Source organism: Narcine bancroftii, chromosome 9, assembly GCF_036971445.1.
Source record: "Narcine bancroftii isolate sNarBan1 chromosome 9, sNarBan1.hap1, whole genome shotgun sequence".
In the NCBI taxonomy this organism is placed as follows: Eukaryota; Metazoa; Chordata; class Chondrichthyes; order Torpediniformes; family Narcinidae; genus Narcine; species Narcine bancroftii.
In genome coordinates this window covers 115976259-115995822 of record NC_091477.1, presented here as the reverse complement: position 1 = coordinate 115995822, position 19564 = coordinate 115976259, and the positions used below count along the sequence as shown (strand labels likewise).

At 40.0% G+C, this 19564-nt stretch overlaps 1 protein-coding gene across 1 annotated transcript in view; it reads left to right on the top strand.

The window, feature by feature from the left end:
- The window catches only part of LOC138742679 (transmembrane protein 145-like), a 35297-nt gene extending 19401 nt beyond the window's left edge, over positions 1-15896 (top strand). The window contains exons 6-15 of the mRNA XM_069897414.1: positions 126-210; positions 294-365; positions 458-526; positions 3060-3140; positions 4054-4132; positions 5865-5958; positions 6858-7030; positions 11650-11770; positions 12337-12534; positions 15631-15896. Coding sequence (XP_069753515.1) covers positions 126-210; positions 294-365; positions 458-526; positions 3060-3140; positions 4054-4132; positions 5865-5958; positions 6858-7030; positions 11650-11770; positions 12337-12534; positions 15631-15648 — 990 coding nt within the window. The 3' untranslated portion in view covers positions 15649-15896. The remainder of the gene's footprint in view (positions 1-125; positions 211-293; positions 366-457; positions 527-3059; positions 3141-4053; positions 4133-5864; positions 5959-6857; positions 7031-11649; positions 11771-12336; positions 12535-15630) is intronic.
- Positions 15897-19564: the final 3668 nt, after the last annotated feature.

Genomic DNA, 19564 nt, shown 5'->3' with positions numbered 1-19564 from the left:
GCTGGAGCAAGCATTTCATTGTGTACATTCTACTGTATATTTGACAAAAACCTCTCAACGTCATCGTGCCTGATATATTTTCAATGTTCTTCATTAGATGTTTGTTTTCTTTCCTTTTTAACTAGGGTGGAGGAATAACTTTGGAGTACAAAATTACTATGTCTAATGGAAAATCTTTATGGAGAAAACATTTTTCTGCCAACCAAATAGGTAAAGGATGTTCTTTGTAGTTTTTATTTCATTTATGGAAGTTGTCAATCTAAATATAATATTTATCCTTCCTTGTTTTGCAGGTATACTTGAAGTACAAATACTTTCAGTATTTTTATTCACAATTGTACTTGGAATTTGTATATATTTTGCTCGTAAGTAATTTGCATTTACAAGCGAATACATTTGGTGTAACTTCATAATGAGCATTTTAAAAGAAGTTTTTAGAATTTTCATTTCTTTATAGATTATTTGAAGAGAAGACATTTGTTGCATACTAGCTATCAGATGTTAATGGTCTCCATTGGAACAGAAGGTGAGATCATGACTTCTGTAAATCAGTAAAGATAAATTACTTTTAAGATGTGTGTTTTGCATAATTTAATGTAATTACAAATTATATTTTAATTGGGTTTAAATCCGTTTATAATAAAAGGGGCCAAACTCACTTCTTCTCAAATTTTAATGAGGATTTGTGAATATACAGAGAAGAATTAGGGCATGTATAGATTTCCTCAAATGTTTTGTTAAGTAGTGAAGACTCGACAGGGCAGGAGCTTATGGGTTTGATGTTGGCTTCCGGGCTTGAAACAATAATTTCTTGGAGAAATTGGTGACAAACGAGTTTCATTTCTTAGGTGACCCTCAAGTTGAGCTCCAGAATCCATTATATTTGTACAGAATCTCAAGAGCCGATAATGACAAAAGGCTTGTTTTGCTTTTACAAGGGATTAAAACCACTCTCTTCCAGCTGAAGCCCCTACCACTTTTGTCTTTGCTCCTCGTTGGTTTCCACCCAAACACAGACGTTCCCTTTATTCTTTTCCATGCTCTTCCTTCTCTGAAACTTAAAAGATGATTTTTCAGAGTTCTCATGAAAGATCATTGACCTGAAATTTATCTGGACTCTCTCACCATGCTTGACGTGAGTATCTTCTGTTTCTTTTAGATTTCCAGCACCTCCAGTTTTTTGTTGGTGTGATACAAAATTGTCGAGCTTCTGGTAAATTTCTGTATGTAAAGAAAGTTTCTCTGTGGCTCTTTGGTTTCTGTGAAGAGAGTGGTGAAGCAAATTTGTGGAGTGAGATAAGCCCTCTTCATTGGTAATCGCTGAGGTCAGTTGGCAAAAAGGAAGGCAAGCGTGGAGGAACCTTTATTACCTCCAAGACTCCTTGCAGTCATTGCACAATCAGCCTGGTCCTTTCTGTGCCTGTCCGTACTTCATTGGAACATTGACGTTCACACCGGCGCATGAATACTGTGCAACTCTTACCATCCTCACAAACCTTGTTTGTTGTACACTTTTAAATCCCTTGTATTGGTTGCTGTACTTCCAAGTGTTCTGAACTAAGATAATAATACTGTGGATGGCTGAAACAACTGCCAAGGTTTGGTACTTGCAGCATTGGCCATTTTTAGCTCTTACTCGAATTGTGCAGCCTCAAATGATGACACGGATACTAAATAGAGGCAACTGACTGTTTCAGGAGGTTGCAAGGATGTAGTCTCTAACAACACAAGTCCCTGAATGTCTGAACTGCAAAGCAGACAAATAATTTATAATCTAGTAACATGGTAACAGGCCCTTCTGGTCTACGTGCCCATGCAACCCAAATACACCAATTAACCTCCTAACCCCATATGTTTTTGGAGGGTGGGAGAAAACTCCCGCAGACAGGGGTAGAATATGCAAACTCTCTTTACAGCGCTGGGTTCAAATCCTAGTCGCTGACGCTGTAACAGTGTTGGGCTAACCGCTGCACTAACTGTGCCACCTTTGCAGCATGTCCGTGTGTAATGGATTGATTGAGGAGTGCCATTGACATCCTGAATTTAGCAGTGATTATCATCTTGTGAAATCCAGCTCGCCAAGTCAATTTTATTGTCTTCTGATAGCACAAGTACAACTCAACACAACCGTGTTCTCTGGTCCTCGGTGCAAAACACGCAGACGCACAACCAGATGTAACCTACTGTACATACAGACAAACAATACATATGCAGGACAAGTATTACTATAAATAAATAAATGTATCATCAGCTGCGATTTGGAATGGTTCTTAGGTAGGAAATTAAGAGTGAAGGTGATATGATTCCCGTGGACTCCTGGAAGACTCTTGTCATCCAAGAAGAGGAAGATTTGACCAGGATAAGCGGATAATAGAAGTCATTTTTGGTTGCAGCAGAATACGAAGAAGTGCCAATTATTGATGTAAGCTGTGAGCAGGTAGATTGGAGTGTCGCCCTTCGGGTTTGTGATTGGCTTCTCTGAATGACGTGCTGTTTGAATCTTCAGTGTTATTAAAACTTAAACCCCACTGAGAGCCCGATGTGATTGAAGATTGCACTGCAACCAATTTGTGGCATTACATTGTTGTGAACATTTGGGCAAGTCATTCTCCAGAAAAGGAACAACAGGGAACAAGAAAATCTTGAATCGTTATCACCAGATGATCATAAGAGCTGGCATTAATGCACCCAGAAATGTGCAAAATTGTTTCGTATCATACAAATACTCTTTTTATTTGTGCCATGTCCGTAATGCTGACATCGTTCAAATTCTTCAACCGACATTTCACCACATAATTACTCTTGAAAGATTGTTTGTGAATATTTGACTTTTTTTGCCTGCTAAAGTTTAATTTGATAATGATAAGATATAAAACATTTCTTAGCTCATCTATTTACAACCTGTTCAATACTTGGGGGGATAAAGTTTGCATTTTACCCTTGTTATAAGCCACTTTGAAAGTGTTTATGTCCATAGCAGCAGCTTTGGCATTAAGTGATAAAGGGAGTCAATAAAAATGCAAGATGTGCACGATTTGTCATTTTTCATATCTTTCCAGTTCTAGGACATCTCTTCCAATGCATTCATTTCGGCATTTATGCATTGAATGGTGTAGGTTGTGAATCTGTCAAAATAATTGGTAAGCAAGTAGCATTAATGGCACAATATGAATATTTCAATATCTGTGACAGAGTTCCATCAGTAAATATGATATCACATTTGTAGTTGTTGGGTTTGCATTAGGATTGTCAATTCAAATGGTTGGGAGTCTTAATATATTGTATTAATTTATGTGAAATTGCAGATATGAAGTTCATAAGATATAGGAATTGAAGTAGGCCAATCGGTCTGCTCAACCATTCTATGATGAGCTGATCCATCCTCCCCCTCAGCCCCACTCCTCCAGCCTTTTCCCTGTTACCCTTGATGCTCTGATTAATCAAGTACCTGTCAATCTCTGCCTAAATGACCTCACTTCCACAGCCGCCTATGGCAACAAGTTCCACAGATACTCTGACTAAGGATATTTCTCTGCATTTCTATTTTAAATTGATACTCTTTTGTCCTGAAGTTATGCTCTCTTATCCTCGACCACCTCTCCCACCCCACTTGATCTTGCCACATCGACTTTGCCCAGGCCTTTCAACATTCGAAATGTCTCTCTGAGGGCCTCCCTCAATCTTCTGTACTCCAACGAGTACAGTCCAAGAGCTGGCAAACATTCTTCATGTGCTCACCCTTTCATTCCTGGCGTCATTCTAGTAAATCTTCTCAAAACTCTCTCCAATGCCAGCACATCCTTTCTCAAGTAAGGTGCACAACATTGTACTCAGTACTCCCAAGTGCACTATAGTCTTAACATTACATCCTGCTTTTATATGCTGTTCCTCTAGAAATGAATGCCAACATTGCATTCACCATCTAACATAAGGGAAGCATATGCACATCCAAACTATTTCTTTGCTAATGTTGTTCAGAACTTTCCTTTGTGCTTGCTGTGGTATTTCTGTACTGTAAACAATTTTCATTTTAATTCATTTTTATTTCCCAAGGACATTTATTGCTGGTGATTAGCTATTTACTGCTTGTTCCAATGTTGCTTCTATTGAGCCATGGATTTACAATTACAAGGTAAAAATTAGTCAAATGCAAATGAATAGAAATAATACAACTCGTGAAGATTTGTATAAATAATTTTACAATACTAGATTCAAGATTATTTTATTGTCCGGTAATAAAACATGTAATATTACACAAAATTGCATGTAGCCTACTGTAAGGCAGACAGAGATTTGCCGTCAGCAGAAATTGCCTGGCACGCCTTGTCATCAGATAAACAGAAATAAAAGAGAGTCCCTTCGAGTCACTGAGGATTCGCCTCCAGTTCTCCCACAGCTACTGCAGCCACACAGATTTCACTCAAAACCATCAGCAACCTGAGCTCCAGATCCAAACCTCCGATGCAATCCGGAAGCTTTCAGCGCTTGCATCTCAGTTATACCTGGTATCCCTTCAGCCGCAGCCTGGCGTGAGTCTGTTGACCACATGTCAACAGCAGCTCACAGCCTGTGTGGGTTCCTTGCCTCGAGTTGCCAGCAGCCTGTGTGTTCTAACAATATATGGATTAAAACCAGCAAACACCAGAAAAGTGAGAAGTGAAACATTTTAAGTTGCAGAAGATGGTGGTTGAAGGAAACTGGTCATGGTAAAGAGGTCCAAATAAGACTGTAAAGCAAGTCAACCCATGAAAAACAGTTACTCCATGTTGAGGTACATCTTGATATTTTGACTTGATCACTTACAATCACTCTAAAAGTTGCGTGCAAGGCGATTTATAGACAATGGCTCAACTGCCTGCCTTTACCTTTGACTTTTGTAAACATTCCCTCCTTTGCACTATTTTTTTTCAGTTTCTCAAATTACCCTTTACTTAAAGCTCTGAAGAATTTTCCTGTGGTATGATAAACACATAAAATGGATTAAGCCGCACAAAATCAGAATCCGGTTTATTGTCAGGAACGTGTATCACAAAATTTATTGCTTTGTGGCAGCAGTATTGTGCATTACAGATGCAAAATTGCTATAAATTATGGTTGCATAACTACAATATTTAAAAATAAATAATTAGCGCAAATGAAGAGAAAAAAAGCTGAGGTATCGTCTGTGGTTCATTGTACATTGAGAAACCTGATGGCGGAGGGGAAAAAGCTGTTTCTGTATTGTGGGTGTGTGCCTTCAGGCTCCTCCTGTACCTCCTTCCTGATAGCAGAGTGAAGAGGGCATGGCCTGGGTAGTGAAGATCCTTGATGATACAGGGTGCTTTCTTTTTTTTTGATATTTTATTTTATTAACACATGTAACAAAATTGCATACAAAACTAGAAAATTCCATATATTCTAGAAAATGTTGTGTGTGTGTGTGTGTGTGTGTGTGTGTGTGTGTGTGTGTGTGTGTGTGCATAGAGAGAGAGAGCTTTCTTGAGACACTGCCTCTTATATAATCTTAATCGAGTGAAGACTAATGCCCATGATGGCATTGAATGAGCTTGTAACCCTCTGAAGTCTTTTCCTGTCCTGTGCATTGGCACCTCCATACCAGATAGTGATGCAGCCTGTCAGAATGCTCTCCTTCGTACACCTGTTGAAATTTGCAAGAATCTTTGGTAAATGAGAGTATTTAGAATATTTATTGATGTCACCATTTATTTAGCTTGTATTTTAACTCTGTCACATTATACTAACTTGTTTATATTGCTTTAGAACTTGTAAAAGAGCTGCACAATGAATAGAGTCCATGACAAAACATACACTGTGGATTTTGTTCAAGGCAATTGGCACACAGTGTTTTTTCTCTCTGAAACTAGGACCAAGATTCAACATTCTAGTGCTGTCGCTGTCTGTTTAGTGGTAATCACCTTTGCAATTATGTACACTTGGTTTTTCATTGATGAGAAACACGTAAGTAGTCACAGATGGAGACTTCTAAAACTTTTCTCGGCAGTCTTATAATTATGGTGGTTAATGTCATTTATATGAACATGCAAATTAGAAACAGGGGGAGACTAACCAGCCACTTGACCTTTCTAGACCTTTACACCATGAGACAGCAGTTGGGTTATGGACTACTCAGGCAGAATATAATCTACTGTTCCTCTGGTGTGTTTGGCCTCATCCTGGCAGTTGCGGAGGCCGAGGGCAGACAGATTGGTGTGGGGATGGGGAGGGAAGTTGAAATGACTCGTGATTGGGAAGCTCTGTATGCCCATTGTGGACAAAGTGCAGGTGTCGAGCAAATTAGTTACCTAATCAATACTTTTCCTCACCAATGTAGAGGAGGCCACATCGGGAGAATTGAATGCAACCTGCAATAAATGCAGTTAGAGGAGGTGCACTATCTTGAAGAAGACTATGTAGGTTTTTATGGCTGTTAACACCAGTAAAACAGGCTAATCATTATTACACTGCTCTTTATGGGAGATTGCTGTGAAGAAATCAATTGCTCCATTTTCAACATTATTACAGTAACGTACATCAAATGAACATTGGCTGTAAAGGATTTGAGGCTCTTCTGTAATGCCCATTCTTTTGCCCATTAAGGAAATCTATTTGCTGGTTTTAGGCAATTATCGAATACTTTAGAAAATAAATGGTCATGCTTGACTTGGATAAACAGTTTGGTGTTGGGAAAAGGGAAGAAACTTGAGCACTCCATTGAATGAAATGCAACAGAAAATAAATCTGAGGGTAGACTGCAAATAAATTTGTTTTATCGCAGTAAACAGCAAAACTAAATGAAACAAAATGTGTAATCTCAGCAATTCTATAATAAAACTCAAAAAGTGTTTCTGTTTGAACAGCTTGTAGACCCAGGAAAGATACAGGGTTTATTAGAATCCTTTGTTGGCTATGCTGTAACTGCCTTGCAGTTTCTGACAGCAATTTGGTTTGTCCAGTCAACATATAAAATCATGCAACAGCATCCTGAGAAACGGCCATTTTATCTTCTCTTCTTTCCAGCGTTCGCTTTCTGGTAAGTTACTCCAGTAATTGGTTTCATTGTAACTAGTTAAAGAAGACGGGGTTCCATTTTATTTACTGAATGTGTCGCAAAGTACAGAATCATGCCACAACCTAATGATAATTTAAAAAGAAACACAAAAGTCTGCAGACGCAGTGAACAAAGTAAAAACACAACGCTGGAGACTCTGCCGGTCAAACAGTGTCCTTTATATAGCAAAGATAAAAAGATGCATAATCAATGTTTCAGGCTTGAACCCTTTATCAAGGTACAAACAAAATGTTGACAGGTGCCCGAATAAAATGGTGGGAGGAGCAGGGGGAAGACCAAGCGCCCATACAAAATAGTAGTGGGGGGAGTTGCACTCCTGTTCGAGCAATGTGCTCCTCATCTCCCACCATTTTTCTTCAGGCGCTTGACTACATTTTGCTCATATCTTCATGAAGGGTTCAAGCCTGAAACGTTGGTGATGTATCTTTATCTTTGCTACATAAAGTACACTGATTAACCTGCTGAGTTTCTCCAGCATTGTTTTTTTTTACCACACCCAAATGATGCTCTAATAATTGTGATGCTAATCTAAACGCTGTTTTGTCTGATTGTACAGTCTGTGGTTCATGTGATGAAAGTGGCTTTGAATTATTCAAGGTTTAAAAAAAAGATAAACATTTGCGTAACCTTTCGTGGGCCTTGAGAATAGAAGAACAAGAAACTTGAGTAGGTTACATAGGATGAATATTTTACCTTCACTTTCTGCTCGATTATTTGATCCCTCAGTAAATGGAAGCAGTTTTCACCACATTGCAGTAATGACCTGAGTGAACATTTTGCTCATCTCTGTGTTACTGATATATGGATGTGATAGTACAGATTCTATCACCAATGTGTCTATGTACAGATGGTAGTGTAAGATGACTGTGATTGGCTGAGAGCATAGCCACACCTCCTGGCAGGTCTTAAAGGATTGGTCCTAGTCGGACCAGGTCATTCTGGACTGGTCGACCTACTTGTGATACGCTCCAGTCTTTTAGTTAATAAAAGCCTTGGTTTGGATCAACAAGTCTTTGGTTCTTTCGACGGGCTCTACACTGGGACTGGAGTTTCCTTTGCATTTGAACTTGATAACATCTATTATGTGAGTGCAAACCAATTACTTGGGTAGGAAGTAACAGCAGTTTTCCGTTAAGTTGTATATGCAACAAGGATACAGTCAAGTTTTAAGTTTTTTCAATGATCTATCAAACAACACACAAACATGGAATTTCTTTTGCTTCACACTTCTATACTACAACACCCATCAAGCATCCAGATCTCAATGAGTCATAACTTTTGGAATATGGAAGTTAGCAATTTCAGATGATGGAACAGTTTTAAAAAAATTAGACATGCAGCATGGTAACAGGCCATTTCGGCTTCTGAGTCCGTGCCACCCAATTTAACCTACACCCTGGGTATGTTGCTATACCTTTTGTAATTCACTGCAGGCCCTCCATCAGCTAAATAAGATGATCAGATAAATGCTTTGCTCAGCACCTGCGCTCTCTCGAATTCAGTGACAATGGCCATCAATTTTAGTTCTTCTCCCCACTCCCATGATCACGTGCTTGTCCATGGTCTCGTGTAGTGTCCCACCAAGACCACCCGTAAATTGGAGAAACAGCACCTGATTTTTCCATCTGGGCACTTTCCAGCTGGATGGCATTGACTTCTCCTTTCTTCCTCCCTTCCCTTCCCCTGTCTTCTTTCACTCAGCTCTCCACTCTGTTCCCTCTCATTTCATCTTGCCATCTCTCCTCCCCCTGCTTGCTGCTGTGCCCTCCCCCCGTCCCCCCCCCCACCTATTAACTCCTGCCTTTGGATCCATTCTCCTTCCACCACCCCTCCCACCCTTAGCTTTTTGATCAGTGCCGACATTTTTCCACACCTTGATGAAGGGCTCAAGCCTGAAACATCGGTTCTGCATCTTTATCTTTGTTATATAACGTAAACTGTTTGACCTGCTGAGTTTCTCCAGCGTTGTGTTTTTGCTTCAGCCACGGTGTCTGCAGGCTTTCATGTTTAACTTTAGATTATTATCTCTCCATTCTATTTGATCTTGGTCAGAATTTCCAGGTGTGTGGATTTTCCATCACACAAACTGCCCAATTTCACCTCTGCTGAACTCTTATACATACTGTAGCCATATTCAGATTTGGTTGCTCTAATACTAGTTATCATGCATTTTCCATTAAACCTCAACTAGTCCTCTACTTGTCCTGCACCCTATCCACCACAAAACCCCTTCCTGCCCTTTGTTCTAGTTCTGGCTGTCTCACATTGATCACTAAATTCTAAATTCAAATCTTTGAGACGAGATCCTTTATGGCCTTGCTTCACTCTATTGCTACAAATTATTTTCCAAAATCCTTTAGCACATTCTTTTTTCACATCCGTACTTGACCGCCATATTTACTTGTCTATGTAGAATTACACAAAAGTATCCATCGAACTTGCACCATATAAATATTCTATTAAACCCATTGAATGCACGAAACCATTAAGCCAGATCCCATATCTCCTCATTCTGCAGAACCTTTCATTTCTCCTTTGCATGGCTATTTGGTGTTTGGCCTGGAAGTCAGCCTGAAGAAAACGGAGGTCCTCCATCAGCCAGCTCCCCACCATGACTACCAGCCCCCCCACATCTCCATCGGGCACACAAAACTCAAAACGGTCAACCAGTTTACCTATCTCGGCTGCACCATTTCATCAGATGCAAGGATCGACAATGAGATAGACAACAGACTCGCCAAGGCAAATAGCACCTTTGGAAGACTACACAAAAGAGTCTGGAAAAACAACCAACTGAAAAACCTCACAAAGATAAGCGTATACAGAGCCGTTGTCATACCCACACTCCTGTTCGGCTCCGAATCATGGGTCCTCTACCGGCATCACCTACGGCTCCTAGAACGCTTCCACCAGCGTTGTCTCCGCTCCATCCTCAACATGCATTGGAGCGCTTTCATCCTTAATGTCGAAGTACTCGAGATGGCAGAGGTCGACAGCATCGAGTCCACGCTGCTGAAGATCCAGCTGCGCTGGGTGGGTCACGTCTCCAGAATGGAGGACCATCGCCTTCCCAAGATCGTGTTATATGGCGTGCTCTCCACTGGCCACCGTGACAGAGGTGCACCAAAGAAGAGGTACAAGGACTGCCTAAAGAAATCTCTTGGTGCCTGCCACATTGACCACCGCCAGTGGACTGATACCGCCTCAAACCGTGCATCTTGGCGCCTCACAGTTTGGCGGGCAGCAATCTCCTTTGAAGAAGACCGCAGAGCCCACCTCACTGACAAAAGGCAAAGGAGGAAAAACCCAACACCCAACCCCAACCAACCAATTTTCCCCTGCAACCGCTGCAACCGTGTCTGCCTGTCCCGCATCGGACTTGTCAGCCACAAACGAGCCTGCAGCTGATGTGGACATTTACCCCCTCCATAAATCTTCGTCCGCGAAGCCAAGCCAAAGAAGAAAGAAGAAGTATCAACTAAACCATTCATCTCAATCTGTGGTATTTATTTCCATTTCCTCAGTACTCCAGGTGAAGCTTCTTTGTATCAAAATATAACATGCAGTTAAATATTAAAATTATTTTGGCCTTTTGTATGCCCACCAGAGATGCTTATTAAATCTTGTATTTTGCTGTAGTGCTTTACTCTATTGACATCACCTCAACCTACTCGCATGTACAGAAATTGTTCTTTATAACTGCGGTGTTTCATCTAAAAATACACTGTTACAATTCCCCTCGGCTACTCTGTTAGTCCCATTGCAAACCTATGAATCTACCACCAAGAATAACAAATGTTGGGAGCATCACCCACGTCGGTGTTCTAGAACTTCAATGTCACTTTGACACAGGAAATTTTAAATTTTAGACATTCAGCACGTTAACAAGCCATTTTGGCCACGAGTCTGTGCTGCCCAAGTACACCCAACTGACCTACAATCCCAATACATTTTTGAATGGTGGGAGGAAACCCACAGACACGGGGAGAATGTATAAACTCCTTTCAGATAACGTGGGATTTGAACCCTGATCACGGTTACTGCTGCTGTAACAGCTCTGCTAACCATACCACCCCAAAATATTTTGGAAAAATTCTGGAACTCTTCCCTACAGCGCTCTCTTCAACAGAGGAACAGATGTTTCAAGCTGTGGCTTTATCACACCTCAGGAGCAATTAGGGATAGGTATCAAATTCTGGCCTTGCCTGCTTGTCCGCAAAAAATGCTGGAATTCTTTTCCTAAATTACCTTGGCACTTACCTGTACTTTATCCAATTTTCTCCCCGCTCAAAAAATGCTGGAATTCTTTTCCTAAATTACCTTGGCACTTACCTGTACTTTATCCAATTTTCTCCCCGCTCAAAAAATGCTGGAATTCTTTTCCTAAATTACCTTGGCACTTACCTGTACTTTATCCAATTTTCTCCCCGCTCAAAAAATGCTGGAATTCTTTTCCTAAATTACCTTGGCACTTACCTGTACTTTATCCAATTTTCTCCCCGCTCAAAAAATGCTGGAATTCTTTTCCTAAATTACCTTGGCACTTACCTGTACTTTATCCAATTTTCTCCTTGCTCAAGGTTTTTTGCTGTGCCTGTCAGCAGTCTTTTTGGACAATTTATGATTCCAAACTGGAAACGGGAACGTGTCATGAGTACGGTCACGCTGCTATTGAAATTCTACGTCTATGCTGTTATGTTGGTAGGTGAAAGAACTTGTTTTGCTAAATGTAATTTAACTAATAAGCAGTTTTTTTCTGCTTTTTTACAATTTCACTATATTTATAAAAAAGGACTGAAATATAGACAAAATCCTGAAAAAAAAGGTCTTGGCAAGTGTTAGATAAGAGAGTCTGCCACTGCTGAGATTGTGTGCCATACGCAAAAGTACTGGAGAAACTCAGCAGGTCACTTGGCATCCATAGGAAGTTGAGAGTAACTAACGTTTCAGCCTGGGCCCTTTGTCAGGTCAAGAACCAAACAGAGGCCCAAAAATTTTCACAATGAATATACATGCTTGTAACCTACTTTTGCTGGAGACTCTATACCATTGCTTTCTTGTAATGAGGTAGCGGGAGTGAAAAGCAGAGTTGAAAAGTTGCAGAGAATTCCAGGTCAGTTGAGGGATATAGAATAGAATAGCAGGACTGTATTTAGAATGTCATTGATTGCTAAATAAATGAAAACCAAAAGAAGTGATATTTTACATTTATAAAATTGATATGACTTAAAATGATGTATTGTGTCATTAACATACATTTTGTTCAGTTTCTAACCAGGCCACTCCATACAAATACAAGATTTCCCTTTCACATTGATACCTCACGGATTGCACTTATGAGATATGCATCAGAATCCCAGGAAAACCTAAAATTTGGACGTCGTATATGCAGAAATATCAGTGTCACAAGCTTCATCAACAATGATTCCAGATGGCCCAATCCTAGTGGATGCACTTTGCAAGAGGTGAGATGATAACTATCCCCTGAATTGCTTAATAACCCAACATCAAAATATTCCATACACTAGAAATCTAAAAGGGCAAATGTGTGGAGAAAGAAAAGCAAAATTAACCATTTCAAGTTGAAATGGTAATTCTGTTTTTATTCCCCACAGGTGATGCCTAATCTATTTTTTATAGTCTTAAAACAATGTGTGGCAGGATCTGGAATGAGAATTTGCGTTTGCGAAACAATAACTTTTAACGTTGGCCCATTGTGTCTGTGCTGGCATCTCGCTTCTCGGCTCCTGGTCAGAGAAGATCATAACCTTCCAAGTCCACTTTAAATTTGGTGAATTTTCTTCCTCTGCTTTGCCATCAGACACTCGATGCGATCACTATTTAGGTTGAAAAGAAATCTCTTTCTGCTCACCCCGCTACCAATTATTTGTTTATTGATCTCTCTTAAGGAACTGCAGACAATTATGAGCACAGCTCAGTGTGTCACGCCAACCTTTTTGTCATCCTTAATTCCATCTACATCTCCTAAAGCCACAGAAAAGGAGCCAACCGTGCTCACTCTCTCCTCCTCCTCCTCCCATCGTGAAATTGCACACCACCAGATTCAAGGGCAATTTCTTTCCCACAACTATCAGATTCCAGAGTGAATCTCACCCTAGTAAGATATTGTTGCTCTTACTCCATTCAAACTGATCTTTCACACTAACTCGACTATATTCTGCAGTATTTAGTATATGGATAGACTTGTTAGATAGATGCAAAATAAGCCATGACACTGCACTTAGTACATGTGACAATAAGTGTAAACTTGAAACCTGGGTCCTTCCTATCTAACTAGGGTTGTCATAATTTATATTCAATTACATTTCCCCTCAGCTGTTTATATTCACCCATTCTGTTCTGGTTTTGTCTTGGCAATTTACTTAAATAGCATTTTTCTTATGCTATTGTTATCTTTGTAATTTTGTAACCAGAACTGTATGCGGTAATGTGTGGGAAGTATTAATTTCTACATTTTTTTATTTTGTAAGTCACAATAATTCAAAACTATACACTTTACATACATAAATTCATGTATATATAGTGACATTTTCCATTTTCTCCCCATCTCTCCTCTCCCCCCCCCCCCCAAAATTAAACCCAAATAAAAAAAGTGTCATCTGGTTATTATCCAATTTTTATTGACTCAATAAATAATATATCTAGTAATGTACATTATTCTATCGCTTTAAGAGTCTGGCGATTACCAATGAATTTGTACATCTTGAGTATGACACTCAAATATTCTGTGTTTCAATCAATAAGTGATGAATACCAGCAAAGAGCTTTCAGTGGTCTTCCTAACACACACCTTGAAGGTGAATGGTTGAAACTGTGAGAGATAATAGAATATAGGAAGTAAAGCTAGTATGAATGAAATAAGGAATACTGGACTGGACTAGAGGAAGTTAAGTAAGTGCTGAGTAGGGATGAATTCCGATAAGAGTGTGAGGAAGGGTTACGCAAGTATAATAGAATAAGGGTCTTGTAGTGATAGAAAGAATTAGCAAGTTCTGCAGAATTAGTAAGTCCTGGGGGGTTGAGATGTGTGAATAAGGACAAAGGCAGAGTCATGAATAAGGACAATGACATGATGGGACCCAGACAGGATACCCCATGGTCTTTCAAGTTTACAGAGTACATAGGCAGACAGAATTACCAAATGCCAAACCAATCCAGGAGGCAGAAGAATGTTGAGGGGGGGGAGGGTACCTCTACACTGAAATGAACTGTATAAAAGTTGGGTGAGCCCCAGTATGTGTGTATATTCCCAGGATAAGGGGAAGCACCCAACTTTGCACTGTTGTACAATAAATGTTTTTTGTTCTCAATTTTTGTCTCGAGCGAAATCTGTGAAGGTCCTTCTGTTTCTCACAAGACTAAGTCTAAACTCTTCATTTCAGGATGTTTTTGTATGAAGTATGGATGCAGTGTTCAAAATGCTATGATCTGTATTTTTAATATTTATTGTCAGGATTAGTAGTGCTTCTTTGAGACATGATTACACCAAATGAAGGACCTAGATTTGTATTAGTGGACACAAGTAATGCTGAAAAGTGTCGAATGAAAGGATAGGATGCACAATGTACAGGTATGGGGATTGGAACCACAGATTGTCAAAGGAAGGGAAGTCTGAAGGGTGTAAAGAGTTATGAACTGGGAAGGATAACTTGAATCAAGGTAGAAAGATTTGGCAGAGCATTGCCTAAATGTACAATTAATTAAGGTGAGGATTTGTAGTATTATCTTGGCAAATTCTTGTCAAATGCATAATTTTAGTGCTAAAATTGTTTCTTGCCGGTACTTTCAATGGAGTGTCCAACATTCAATATTTAACACGTTTATTTCAACCTAGGGTGCAGATTTGGATAGAGATCTTGTGGAAAGAACTAATTGTCAGATTGATGGCAGATTTGGATTTGTGAAGAAGCAAATCTTATAACTAAAATATTCTTCAAAGTAAAACTCATTAAATATTTAAGCAATAGAATGTCTCAAGCCGAAGCTCTTCAGATATTTGTAACTGCCATCTGATCTCCCTTAGTATTCCTTTGTTTACCACAGACCACCTGTAACAAGCCCACAGACCAGAAGTGGGGTGTGGTGGAGCTGGGATGCTGTTGAGCTCAAGCCACTTTCCAGACATTGAAAGGATTTTTGTTCTGTTTTGGGAATTCTCAGGGTTTTTTTGCACCTTCAGATTTACAAATAGTCCTACCTATCACTTGTTAATTACACGATATCAATAATATTCATTTTGACCTAGTCACCAAGGTCAAACCCATGGATCGGCAGAGTAATAAATACTGGCATAGACCATTATGGCATACCTGCATGGAGAGTTTAAAGACACTGATATTTGAATTAGAGTAGAGGTGTATAGAAAGGATGATGAAAATTATGGAGAATTTTGATAATCAAATAGGGAAAATATTTCCATTGACAAAGAATAGCAGCAGTTATTGAATTAGATAAAAACTCAGAAAATGTTCTCTGTGCATAATGTGACAATCTACTGTCAGACAAAGGTCTTAATTTGTTTCTCTTTTTGTTTATTTGAGACAAACATTCAGATTTAACGAAGATCCCCTGATTTTTCTACCTGCCAGAAAGCTGCTGTTTTGTATGGATACAACAGCAATGCTAAAAGTGACCGTTTAACGTCAGTATTACAACAGTATCATTAGTATTTGTGCCAACTATAAAGCCACAATCAGTACTCAACATTTGGAACCAGTTGTCTATTCAGCAGATTATCCTTTTAAGCTTTGATCCTGAAGCATTTTCATGTACACCAGAAATAAATACGATGATTGGCATGGTGAAATGTATGTCTCTGTCGACAACTGAAAGGCTGAGTGAATTTTTCAAAGTGCTCCCTTGGTTTGAATCTGGATGATTCATAGCGTGAAACTTTAATTTCATGAATTGTAATTATACTTTGACTGTTATTGGGAAATTTTGTATTCCCATTCAGAACATAAATGGAGCCATCAATTCTATTTTGGCCTCTACAGTTTGAAAGATGCCAAAACTGTGTGTTTACATTGAGGCAGTTTTGGCTTTTCCTCCTATTTTACATAAGAAACATTGAAAGCAGGAGAAGGTCACCTGTTCAACTCTGTAATACAATCATGATTGAACTTTTGCCTCAGCACTAATAATCAATGGATAAATCACAAAAATCTATAGGCACCGAGGTTGAAATAAAAGCACAGTGCTGGAGAGAAGCTCAGCAGGTAAAACAGTGTCCTTTATGTAGCAAAGGCAGAGATACAGAACCGCCGTTTTGGGCCTGAACCCTTCATCAAGGTATGAAAGAATGCTGGCATGTGTCTGAACAAAAAGGAAGGGGGGGAGGGGGGAGGGGGGAAGGGATGGTGGCAAAGGCAGGAGATGATAGGTGGAGTGAGGAGGGAGGGTCAGCAGGAATGAGGGAGAGGAGGGATGGCTGGGTGGGTAAGGGGGAAGGGAAGGGAGAACTGGAAAGGGAGAGGAAGGAAAGCAAGTTAGCAGAAAACAGGGAAGTCAATGTTACTCTCCATCTGGCTGGAGTGTGCCCAGACGAATGTCCATAATCCATTAATGCCTAGAAATCTATCAACTTCTATCGATATGTTCAACGAGGACGCCTCTACCATTTTATTTTTGTGATACAGTTCCATTGGTATAAAATTCTGTATGTCTCAGCTTTGTCATCCCCCCCCACCACCTTTTCATTTTAGACTCTCAGTCGGGACAAACATTCACCCCACATGCAGTCATTCAAGCCCCGACAGAAATTTTGTACTTTTAAATTGGACAACCACTTGCTTCCTTTTTGTCTTCTGAATACATTTCTACCATTTTCATTTTGACTAAACTGAGACTCTGCCTGTCCCGCATCGGACTTGTCAGCCACAAACGAGCCTGCAGCTGACGTGGACTTTTACCCCCTCCATAAATCTTCGTCCGCGAAGCCAAGCCAAAGAAACTGAGAAAGCAGAAAACTGAAATTATTAGAAATCCATAATAGTTGAAAATATGAGAACATAATGGCTTTATCACTGCTTGTAAAGTGAAAAGTTATGATGTCAAGGCATGTTAGCTATCAGGACTCGAATCTTAAAACTTTGCAAGCATTTTGATAAGGTTGGAGAATTTGGGGAAAAAAAACAGAACTAAAACATGCCAAAAATGACGAGAGACCTAGGTAGGGTAGAATGCCAGGATTTTTTTTTCCCTCGGTCAAAATAATACTGGTAACAAAGATTTTGCTTCCTGAGCACTTTTGAGTGTATTTTATGGATTTTGGGCTGCTGATCATAAAAATCACCTTAAAATTTTCCTATCATGTCCTTTTTTTAGATTGTAGTGCATTGCCAGTAACCACCAAGACAAGGCAGAGGGAATGATGGGCTTTAATGTACAGAAGAACCTTGCTGGCCCGGATCCAGGTATAGGAATGGCGGGAAGGGAGAGGTGGCTTGACCTTTATGGCCCAGGACCACGGGGGAGGAGTCATAGTTCGGTTTCAGGTTTATTCTCATGTGCACTGAAGTAATGACGAAGTATATTTTACAAGCGATCCATCTCATCAAACCATGCACAGAAAAAACCGTGCAAAGTTGCAAGGAGAGATCAGTTAGGGCAGAGCAAGGGCAATGTTATTTTGTTAAACAATAAAGTCCAGCAGGAAGCGCAGCATCCACAGGAGGTAATGGTTAATCAACATTTCGGGCTTTCTAAATTTCAAATTAAAATGTTTCTATTTAGGCATACAACATGGTAACTGGCCATTTCAGCCCACAAGTCTGTGCTTCCCAATTTACACCCGGCCAATTCCCTACACCCCTGGTACATTTCGAATGGTGGGAGGAAACTGGACTCCCAGGGAAAACCCATGGGGAACACGTACAAACTTCTAACGGACAGCACGGGATTTGGCTCCTAGTCCTGATTGCTGGTTGTCTTGGGTAAACTTGTACCTCTCATTTTGTTCATTTTAGATTGGTCACAGTGTTTGAGCTACCGAAAGAAAATAGACACACACACACCGAGAGCAGTTCAGTTTATACAAGTCTTTATTACTAAATCAAATGCTGAATTCACACTACAATATGCAAGCCCTTCCCAATTATACTTATCAACGCCTGGACTGGTCCCAACTGCTGAAACGAGGCAACAACTGCACACTTGTAGTAGGTGTCGGGGCGCCGGTAGCAGCTTCTCCACCTCCCCTGACCGGGACGTTGGTTGAAATCTTGAAGTTGTTCTTCTTGCTGAGAGATCTTGCACCTCAAACGTCAGCAATGGGACCATGGCTTATATTAGCCAAAAGTTATTTACATCAGATCTTATCTCTTTGAACAAATGATTTAATTATCTTCAAGGTCTCCTGACAGACTGCGACCAACAAAAGAAAGCGGCATCTCTGGGCCTCATGGTGGAATTTAAGATGTCTACTAATTCATATGCATTCTAGGCCTCATGGTGTAAATTAGATTATGTCTGCTGATTCTAAAAAAAACCACCAGGTTCTCAGCCTTGTAGAAGCAAAGGCTGCAAAAGTAAAAAACATGGTTTAAATCTTCCATTACACTGGTGCCGTAAAGGCTTCGAGCTAACCGCTGCGCCCACCTTGAGGGAGAGGAGGGATGGCTGGGTCGGTAAGGGGGAAGGGAAGGGAGGCAGGCAACATTCGTCAGGCAACATTTTATTAGTGTGAGCTTTGTTCAGGAGTGGTGGGAAAGAAGCTCTTTGAATCTCGTGGTGCTCGATCGCACACTCCCAATGGGAGGAAGAAGTGGTGCTCTGCACGGGATGAGTCTTTGAATGTTTTCTCCATTGGAGAATGAAGGAAAAAAAAGACCTTGTTTTTCACAATCCATTGATATCCAAAAACTGAGATAAATAATTTTGAAATAAAATAATTATTAGGAATGAATGTTAATGTGATAGACCCACAAATGTGAATACATAACCAGCTTGTGTCTTTAGAAGTTGGTTAAAGGTGATTGATTTTCAGGACTTCCAGGTAAGTACTCGTGCTATTCATCAAAATAGTGGCGTGGCATGTATTTTTTTTTGTGTGGAATGGAGCTATATGAATTCTACCCTTCTCTCTGCATAGATGTTGCATGATTCTCTGAATATTTTTGTTTGCATAAATTTAAGTGCAAGTTGCTACATTAAAAGGGCAGCAAGCATTTGTTTTTGTCTTCCCTGAAAATAGCCAGTGAAGAGTTTGGTTGAATTCTACTTGCAATGCCTGAATAATCTTATAATATATGACCAGGATCAAACTTGAGTGGAGCCATGCAATTTGCCTTTTGCATTGAATCTTATTACCTCCTGCAGTGATTGATATGTCTTTTTTTACTGTATTGTACACAGTCCTGTTGAGTTTAGTATGCTTTTAATCCAGTGGCCCTGTAGACAAGAGCTATTTGGCTTTCACTGCCAGTCTCATTACCATGTATTTATCTGCAATAATTGTAATTTGCCATCTCTCAC